General features: G+C 43.2%; 2 protein-coding genes across 4 annotated transcripts; both read right to left on the bottom strand.

The window, feature by feature from the left end:
* Positions 1–14: 14 nt before the first annotated feature.
* LOC120050389 (syndecan binding protein (syntenin)) lies at positions 15–3,359 on the bottom strand. Of its 3 annotated transcripts, XM_038996975.1 has the most exons (9): positions 3,278–3,359; positions 2,349–2,407; positions 2,162–2,255; positions 1,836–1,945; positions 1,398–1,559; positions 1,038–1,213; positions 678–849; positions 408–499; positions 15–69 (listed from the first exon to the last, which is right to left on the bottom strand). In XM_038996975.1, the coding sequence occupies exons 1-9, from the start codon at positions 3,357–3,359 to the stop codon at positions 15–17; spliced, it is 1,002 nt and encodes a 333-aa protein (XP_038852903.1). The 3 variants fall into 3 exon arrangements, with proteins under 3 accessions (XP_038852903.1, XP_038852904.1, XP_038852905.1); XM_038996976.1 differs by lacking the exon at positions 3,278–3,359 and having other exon boundaries at positions 2,367–2,399; XM_038996977.1 differs by lacking the exons at positions 1,398–1,559; positions 3,278–3,359 and having other exon boundaries at positions 1,038–1,198; positions 2,349–2,399.
* A 3,059-nt stretch (positions 3,360–6,418) lies between these two features.
* Positions 6,419–9,380, bottom strand: LOC120050388 (protein FAM110B-like). The gene has a single exon (XM_038996974.1). The coding sequence runs from the start codon at positions 9,066–9,068 to the stop codon at positions 7,992–7,994; it is 1,077 nt and encodes a 358-aa protein (XP_038852902.1). The 5' UTR covers positions 9,069–9,380; the 3' UTR covers positions 6,419–7,991.
* Between the last annotated feature and the right edge of the window lie 790 nt (positions 9,381–10,170).

The following is a 10,170-nucleotide window of genomic DNA, read 5'->3' as shown; positions in this document are numbered from 1 at the left end:
CATGACTGCCGGCCTCACACCTCCGGGATAGAGTGATCCATTAGGCTCTTCACAATGCTGGAAGACATCCTGGAGACACGTAGAGAGAAACAGATGGACAGTATATCAATGATTGTTCCTCCCAGACTATCCTGTGGGCGTGACAGTGTCCTACTAGCCTCGAGAAGCCAATCAGGTTTCTCCAGAACGAAAATTAGAGTTCTGGGATCGCAAGACTAGTGTCCTACAAAGACAGCCTTATATTAGCATATTCCCATAGGCATTTCCACCCGTTATGTGGTTTCACAGTATTACTGTTGAAAACCAATCAATATTCTGTTAAATTTAGATTTCTGGGGGCGATTAGTGGTTAATGGTTTTTGCGTCCGTTTCAACTCTGAACAGATCACTCGATACATCGTACTCACTTTTTCGTCATGTGCTCAAAGATGATGGTGGGTGTCACAGTGACAGTTATCACTCCACCAGCGGAGTTCAAGATGTCTGTAATCTGGGGATCCTGAACCCAGGAACAAAAGCAGAGGGGAAAAGTAAGTAATTGTTGGCACAAAGAACAGAACAGCAAATTGACAAAAAGACACATTTTCTGATGAATACACTGCAAAATTATCAAAGAAAAAATGATTGTGAAAACATTGGTTGTTTTTGAGTGCAACCAATCAGGACAGCTTGTTTACCTTAAGTCCAATGACATTCTGCCCATTGACTTCACAAATGTGGTGATCAGTCAGGAGGCCGTTGCGGGCAGCAGAACTGTCCTTCACGATAAAGGTGATCTTCCCCTTCTTAAAGATGAAACCCAATTGGCCGTTGATGTCTTTGTGCAGGGTGATGGTGCGCTCAAATGGCCTGTCAGAGGAAATGTACAGTTGCAAACACTATAATACACACCATAGTACTATAATGATATCTGTTGCAGCTAGAGTGTTTTGGCACACAGTATCCTCATCCAGAAGCATGATGGACCAAGTCAAGTCAATAATTCAGTGATGTAACTGGATCCTCAGTTGAATTATGAATGGCTGGTGGGAGCTCACCTGTCCCGTACCACAAAGGCTATCCTCTCGGCGCTGGCGTTCTTCAGCACCTTGTGGGCCTTGTCCGTGCTCCACCCAGCGCAGTTCTCCCCGTTTATCTGCAGCACCTGATCTCCAAAGCGCAGGCCGCCCAATGCCGCGGCAGTGTTCGCCTGTACCAGCTGAACAAACACACCCTGCCAAGCAACACTGATACTCAGCAACAGAACTGTATCCAAGGGAGAGATTTTGAGTACAAATGTGGCGCTATAGTCAGGCTTGCTAAAGGGAAAACCTAGGGTGGCCTACTATTTTGTTCATACTTCCAACTGGATCGTTTTATATTACTTGACATGTCATTGAATAGTGCCAGTGTCTTACATTGTCCACAGATTTGAGGCGCAGTCCGATCTTGCCGTCGCTGTCCTTGCAGAGGATGACCTCCCTGATGCCTTGCCTTATCTCAGCCCTGCGGATGCCACAGTCATTCCCTGTGATCGGAGCGCTCATGTAGCTCAGCGCGGAAGTCCTGGGAGCCACTGCCTGCAGAAACCACACAGAGCCAACATATCTCTCTCAAAGAGCCACAGAGGTGAGAACATTCATCAGCATCCCATGGAGTAGATGACAATTAACGTCTACTTTATGGTTCATTTCTGCAGTTTTAGATTAAACAGAGACATGATAGTAAAGAAATAGCAAACAGGGTTGGTGTCAATTATATTTTATTTCAGGACCGTGGACTGAAATTCAACAAAATCAACCCTGACAATAACTGCCACCATTTTATATCAAATTATAGACCCAGAGTGTGATTACCCCAGAGTAGTCTTCTGCTGGTACCATGGACAGCGCCTGGCGAAGTGCATCCTCACTGAGGTTCAGCCCCATGAACTCTGAGAGCTCAGGGTACAGTTTGGGGTAGAGTCCTGCAAGGCAACCAACACCAACAGATACAGTGAAATGAGAAACAAAGGCAAGCTACGATCAATAATTATTTCCCATTTGCTCTAAGAGTGGATACAATTCTACCATCATTTGTGAGACATGATATCAAAAGGTTAGTAGAGTCAGCACGTGAAGACATTACAACATATCCAGACTGCATCATTGATAATGGAAGACTTATGGGAGGAATTGGTTACTCGTTTCTTCCTCCACAGGATTTGGATTTGGAGCATCCTGTACAGCAAGTAGAGCAGGTGTCTTGCTTGGACTGGCGGAGTAAGTACTTCGAGCCTGGTAAAATAATGAGGCCAATTAGTTATACATGTGCTCAATAACAATGCATTAGGTGTTTCTGAAGTGTTGAAACAAATGTAGGACTCTTACCTGTATAAATTGATCCACCTTCATGTCCTCCAATGATGGATACAGCGACATGGTGGTTTCTAAAGAGAAAAGTTGCATAAGATTGATTGCAAAGACTCATAGCTATTCTAATAGGTTTCCCTTATTCCTCTGTGTAATTACAGGCTTTCAGCATCTGTAGGCCTAACTGGTAATGTCTAATACATCAACAACTACCTAATTTATGTCTGAAAAATGTACATCAAAGGTCGTCTTGGTCTAGCTGGCTGTCCTATCAAATGTTGGCTAAATACGGATAGGCCTAAACCCAATATTGTTATTTCAGTAATCCAGGGCAGCACCAAATCGATCACATGAAAACAAGCTCCTGTCTATTTTTATCAAACTGCACATGAGTTAGGCTATGTTCTCATTCACCGTAAGGGATTTATTCATGAGACATCAAAGCATAAGCCTAGTATAAAAATTCATCGAAAAACCGCATTATGACGCGAACCCCATTGAGATGCTTCCAGCTATTTTTATACAAGGGAGAATTAGACGCAGTGAACCTCAACCAGAGGGACGAATTAGCCAACTCCTCAGATATGACCTGCGAATATAATAGTCTACTCATATTTGATACGAATAAAAAGTGTGAACTAAACACTATAGCCAAAATGTAAGAGAAGGAAACGGGAGGCAGAGATATAACCGTGTCCAACATTGATAAATACACCCACGCGCAATATTATGCTAACAATAGGCTACCACCCTAATATGCCGGACAAAAAATAACTCATGTCGGTTATTTGGCGTTTTTCTTCTAATGCATCAGTTTAAAGACTATATTGTACGCATCATTGAGGCTATTTGCAATATAGATGGGGATGTGTAGCTTAATTGAGAAATTGCCTACATTGTTATGTTTGAGAAAATAAAAAAGACAGGAGGAAAACGCCAAAACTCACCTGGCAAGCGCGAGGAAGTCCGAGAGAATAGCCTACTTATATGTGTTTTTATTATGCGATATATTGACTGTCCGTTATACATGCACGGTCACAAATTGTCTAGTCTACTGTGCTGTTTTTTCCATTGAGGTGTAACGGTTTCTGATATCCGTACGTTTGTTGTGGAGACAGCTAGGCGGCTATGCGCGTGTTGCGCGACCTTGTCCAGCCCATTTATTATAGGACAGGGTAGCGTAACAGATCAGTTACCTAGAACGGCTGCTGTATAGCCTAAAAGCACAACAAGAATAGCCCCTTAAGGCGTTTTACTGTGTTAGATAACTATATAAGTGAACATAGTGGAAAATAAAAACATATGTTTTCTTTAAATTAATATATCAGAGATGTTTTAGTGAAACATTACATTTTTCAGTATTTTATTCGTTTTCTGTCCTTCATCTAACTGCTTTGCCATTCATCTAACTGTTAATTGATTGAACAATTATATGTAGTAGCCTAGCAGAGATTCCTCTTTAGTCAACTGAGAAGGCAGTTTGTGTCATAGAAATAGCCTATTAGCCTAATCTCTATGGTTTGTGTATTGGAGACAGAAATGGAGGAGAACCCATTATTTTATAGATTTATTTCTAAGAATATTTGGTGTAGGGGCATACATGTGAGGATGAAATGCTAGTTTACATAGGGAGCAGGCCAGCACAGACAGGATAGGACCAGAACTCTGGAGTACCATAATATCATCATTCTGGTTCTGGAGCATCACAATGCTGTTGTCATGACAACATACCCAACAATCTAGATGTTGCAAAAATAAATTCCACTTCTGAGTCACTTTTTGCTGAACACTTGAAGCAGAGCACAATGCAAACCTATAAGCCTGAATGACACCCATAAGTCTGAATCCTTAAACTCAGCAGGTGGAAATTAATAGATTTATTTTTAGAATCCAATACTTTTTTTCCCCACAGACCTGAAAAAACAGAAACAGGATAACGGACAACGTTCTTGTGCTGTGAGTTTCCATAATCAATCATCTGTAATTAAGTAGCCTATTTGGTGGGCTATTACAATCTAGCTGTAATACAACTTCCCCTCTGTTGAATTAATGATTCAATCTGACTTTGCCATGTTAATTTTACCTGGCTAGACTAAAGTAGACTACACTAGACTGGACTAGACTGAACTAGACCAGTAGATTGGACTAGACTGAATAGAATAGATTCTCAGAGAGCGAGGGCTGGAGGAGAGAACTGGAGAGGGAGATAGAGGGAGATGGAAAGAGCGTTAAAGAGAGTGCGGGTGCACAGGTGAAGGAAGAAACTTTGAAGGCTCTCTATGGACTGCTGAGAGAGAGAGAAAGAGAGGATGAAGGAGGTAGAGAAAGAAGCATAGAGGATGAAGGAGAGAGAGAAAGAGGTAGATGATGAAAGATAGAGATAAAGAGGTAGAGGATGAAGGAGAGAGAGAAGGGGAGATGGAGGAGGGAGAGAAATAGGTAGAGAGGATGAAGGAGAAAGAGGTAGAGAAGTTGAAGGTGGTAGAGAAAGAGGTATGGAGGATGAAGGAGAGAGAAAGAGGTAGAGAGGATGAAGGAGAGAGAGAGAAAGCAGAATAGAGGATGAAGAAGAGAGAGAAAGAGGTATAGCAGATGAAGGACAGAGAGAAAGAGGAAGAGAGGATGAAGGAGAGAGAGAGAAAGAGGTATAACAGATGAAGGAGAGAAAAAAAGAGGTAGAGATGATGGAAAGAGAGGATGAAGGAGAGAGAGAAAGAGGTAGAGAGGATGAAAAAGGTGAGGGAGAAAGAGGGAGTATATGGAGAAGAGGGTCAAGAACTAAATGGAGCGGGTGAGAGAGGAGGTGCGGGGAGAAAAGGAGAGTGAGCGAGATGATGGAAGGAGAGAAGGAAGAAATAGAAAAAGAAAGACAAGGAAGCATACATATACACATTGATGGAGCTGGAGAGAAAAAAGATATACTGGAGAATGTAAGACAAAACCTGGGAGACGTGAGACAGTGTGTTGAGAAGGCGAGAGATGCTCAAAGACAGAGCAGAGAAAGAGAGAGCAGGACTATGAGATGAAGATTAGCGAATTGCAGGATGAGAAGAGGGAATTGATCCGCAGACTTGTCAAGTAAAATAGACCGGGGATGGAAAATACAGGTACAGAAACTCCAAATGACCTTCTGTATGTATTCTGTTTTGTACACTGCACATAGCCAGAGCTATAGGAATATAATAAAAACACTATACAGGTGCCTCTATGGCCACAAACACTATTCACTAACATTAGGTTATATACCTAACCAGAGACACTATTCACTAACATTAGGTTGTATACCTAACCAGAGACACTATTCACTAACATTAGGTTATATACCTAACCAGAGACACTATTCACTAACATTAGGTTATATACCTAACCAGAGACACTATTCACTAACATTAGGTTATATACATAACCAGAGACACTATTCACTAACATTAGGTTATATACATAACCAGAGACACTATTCACTAACATTAGGTTATATACCTAACCAGAGACACTATTCACTAACATTAGGTTATATACCTAACCAGAGACACTATTCACTAACATTATGTTATATACCTAACCAGAGACACTATTCATTAGAAATGGAATAGATTCCAGGTAGCATACTCGTGTTTGGATGCATAAACCACCTCAAAGCACTGATGCGGTAAGTACACAAACTCTTTCTTTCATTGTCAGATTCCCAGACAGGACAGCTACAGTGATTACATCCCTGACCTCATCAAAAGGGAGTAAAATGGAGAGAGGAACACACATTTCTACTCAAATGATAAATAAAGGCATGCAAAGGCAACGTGGTTATTTGTAGAACCCTATGAAATGACAATTAAACAGCAGGAAATCTTACCTGGCCTTTAACGCATGTAAGAGCATGGTTTATTTTATTACTGGTAAGTGCAAATATGTTGGAATGGTCACTGACTAGAAAGGCGAACTCCCTGTTGATTGGCTGTTGGTTTTATGAGAAGGGTTTCGCAACACATGTGCTTGTGGTTTTGCCATTTGTGTAAAAAAAATAAAAAAAGAACTTACTAAAAGTTTTGCAGGATAATTCAAATGTAATGAAATATAAAAGACCAGGCCTAAGCAGTTGATAAGCTATTTAATACAGTAACAAGCAGAATTGAGCCTTTCATAGTTATGGTAGCAGTTGAAGTGCTATGCATGTCCTTATACAGTATACATTATACAATACAAAAAGATCTTGGGCCACTGGTACATTGCATTGGTGATGCATTGACACGTAGAGCAAGCCAATAGTCCCCAAACGCAACCATCCGGTTCTAATTCGCCAATGAACACAACAGTGACCACATGGAGGAAACTACAGAACCATTACAAAACCAAATAGAAGTTGATAACATGCTTTGCCAGCTATAGAGTTTATATTCACACAACGCTTGGACACAGACACACACGTGGGTATTGATAAAAGCACACAGGAGCTAAGCATCAACACTGAAGTGCAAATAGCAGAACATAATGCGCCCAGCCTCAGGAATGACTTGAGTATCAGTCCATGTACCCAGACAATGCTGACTGTGCCAATGCTGCTTAACTAGTTGTTTTTGTTGTTGAAGGATAGTAAGGTACTACAGCAGCCATCTTAAAATCAAGGTTCTGTCTTGAGAACTGCAGGTTTGGGGAAGCATGCAGGCTGACAGGACAATGTTTTCAGGACCACAAATACCTATTGTAGATCAAATAATGCATAATGGATAATGAATTACATCCACTGTATCTACAGGAAGCATTTACAACCTTACTGTAAGCACTAGGTAAACATGATGAAACAGCAGCATATAGGGTTACTGTATGAAAACGTCACAGTTTGACATAGCATCACCCTATAGTGCATCCTATCCTTAAAGGACAAGACAGACCAACACGAATGTTGGCCGTGCGCAGTAGATCACCTGCTGGGTGTCAACGAACGGTGTCGATTCAACATGTAGAATTGTAGGGAAATAAAAAGAAAAGGAAGGCCAATGTTCTGTGGTCAGAGGCGTTAGGACTGCCACCAGCGTGTAGGTATGTCTTGTCCTTTAGTTGGAACTTTGGTTAGCAGTCCTTAGGTCCAAATTTTAATTGTGGGAAGGTTTTGTAATTGGAAACACTTTTATTTGAATGCCTGCTTTTAAACTACTTATAAACACTAATCCATATAACCGTGTTTACCTTTATACAGTATAAGGCCTGTTGTTGATGATTCAATACATACTTTACACATATACATGTTTTACTATACATATGCATGTACTCCAACAAGTGTTTTATGTTTACGCATTTTACGTTTCTTTATCATGTAGATATTTCATAGTGTTTCCGGATGTCTTCATGAGTGACATTAGTGCTATGACATCTGGCATGATAATGAATAAAAAATTATTCAATTGTATTAACTTACTGTTAATAAATGAACAAATGCATAATACATGATGATTTATAGTTTACTATTGATTTACAAATGGTTCAGAAATACCAATAATGATATTATACTTTGACATAAATGCACTGTAAGATGCTATGTTAAATACATCACAAAGCGTTTATCAACTACCTATGTAGTAGTTATATTTATTTAGTGCTTATGGATGGGTTATGAATGCCTTTTGTAGCTAGTTCCGCTAATCATGACCTAATAAAGCTCGAGTCCTCTCAAACATGGGAGACTTTCTGAGACTCTCGTGCATGTTTGATGCTATACAGCCATTTGATAACGCGTGCATTGCGCTCGACGGCAGATATTCCGTAGGGAACGCGCTCAGCCGAGTCCGCGTCGTCTGTCAGGTTGTCGTTGCTATGTAGCGATCGCTCGCAGTCGGAGCTGATCATGCTGGCGCTGCGGAAGTTGAGGGAGAGGAGGTCGGAGTTGGCCCGGGCAAAGCTCTCCACCACACCGAGGCCCTCCAGCTCCCCGGGGTCCAGCCCACAGTAGTTAAAGAAGCGCTCCACGTCAGCGCCTGCTCGGGCATAGCGCTCACTCAGGTCAGATTTGGACCGGTTCAGGGATGGTCTCCGGGGAACAGAGGCATGGGGCTTGGGTGGCGGGGGCGGGCCGGAGCCACCGCTAATGCCGGGCTTCACACGGAGGGGCAAGCGCAAGTCTGAGGAGCTGAGTGAGAGGTGCAGCAGGCCCTCGACAGGCCGCTCCTGCAGGAGGCTGGCGCTCAGGTTGAGGTTGGCACCCTGCGTGGGGAACACCCGCAGCGACTCAGCAAAGGAGCGGCGGTGAAGCTCGCTGGACCGGGAGCGCTGTGGGGCCCAGCTCCTCGCTCCATTCCCCTGGCCCGCCATGCAACTCTCTGAACTGTTGAGAAGATTCCGCAGGATCTCTAAATTGAGGTTGGCACGCTTGGCTTGGCACACATCAGATTTACCGTTGTTTTTGTTGGAGGCTTTGAGGGCAGGGCTGCTGCCAGCTCTCTTGGGACCATATGCAGGGCCACCAGGGGGTCCAGGAGGGCTGGGCAGGAGAAGAGCAGACGTCACAGGCTCCTGCTTGGCGTTGATCACCTCTTGGCTCTTCACGTACTTGGCCTTGTCCGCCTCCAGCCTCTCCACGGCGCTCATACGATGGGGTTGGTGCTGTTCTGCGGCCTGCCTGCGGAAGTATTCAGGCCCCTTGTTGAGGATCCGCAATGGCACCGCGCCGGGTTGAGCCGAGCCGGCTGTGGCAGCAGGTAGGGTGACATCCTTGCCCACGCCTTCTGACTGAAGCATCTCCGTGGGCATGTCAGAGATTTTCTCCCCCGCCACAGTCTTGCTGGATTTGGTGGTACTACGCACCACTCACAGCACTGCCTCAGAATAACAGACATCCAGCCGGAGGAATGCCCTGCTGCTGCTGCTGCTGTTGCTGCAACCTGCGTCTGGCCAGTATCGATAACACAGCCTCATTGCACCTCCCAGCAGGTAACACCGGCCCTGTTTTGCTTCCCGTCTATATACAAATCTATATTTATCTTTCTCTTTTGTGCTAAATCTATGACTCTCCCTGTATCTATCCCTCTCTCTCTCTACATCCTGAAATATCTCTTTATATTTTTTCCTGGCTGTGCGCAGTCTCGGTCTGAGTCTCTGAGCAGACGTGGGTAATGGAGCCTGTGGCGTTTGTCTTCTTCTCCCAATCCAGTGGATTCTTCCAATGCAGAGATGGATGCAGCTTTCTCCCCCAGTCCTTTGTGCTGCTCAGCCTAGGCAGCGACCTGAAACCCAGCACAGCCTTCACAGCCAATCATGTCACAGGAGAGTTGACATCACTTTTCTAGCAACAACAGGAAGAGAGGGCAAGGTAGGCTTGTGGTTGGCTGTTATAGCAAACTCTACGATCCGATTGGTTGATCAAGCACCAAGGGGAGAGCTGGGTAAAGGAGTCTCTGTAATAGCATGTGGGAAAATATTACACTGTGGAGCACTACTGATTCTTCAGAGAGGTGAACAGGATTTTCCAGAGTGGAATAAAATGTTTCACAATGAAACATTAATTCCACTATGGTGATGATACTGTCCACATATACTGAAATTATTCCAATCCATACCACAATATGAATTCAGGGAGAACCCTCATGGAAAAAACACGTGAATTTCATATGATTTTATGGGGGGTGGCAGGTAGCCTAGTGGTTAGAGTGGTGTGCCAGTGACTGAAAGGTTGCTGAATCAAATCCCTGACCTGACAAGGTACAAATCTCTTGTTCTGCCCCTGAACAAGGCAGTTAACCCACTGTTTCCTGTCATTGTAAATAAGAATTTGTTCATAACTGACTTGCATAGTTAAATAAAGATTATATATATTTTTTAAATCAACTAATGTGATAACGTGAAATATGATGTA

The sequence above is a fragment of the Salvelinus namaycush genome, chromosome 7 (assembly GCF_016432855.1).
Source record: "Salvelinus namaycush isolate Seneca chromosome 7, SaNama_1.0, whole genome shotgun sequence".
NCBI classification, from domain to species: domain Eukaryota; kingdom Metazoa; phylum Chordata; class Actinopteri; order Salmoniformes; family Salmonidae; genus Salvelinus; species Salvelinus namaycush.
Note: the sequence above shows the minus strand (reverse complement) of the source record. Positions and strands in the feature narration are given on the sequence as shown.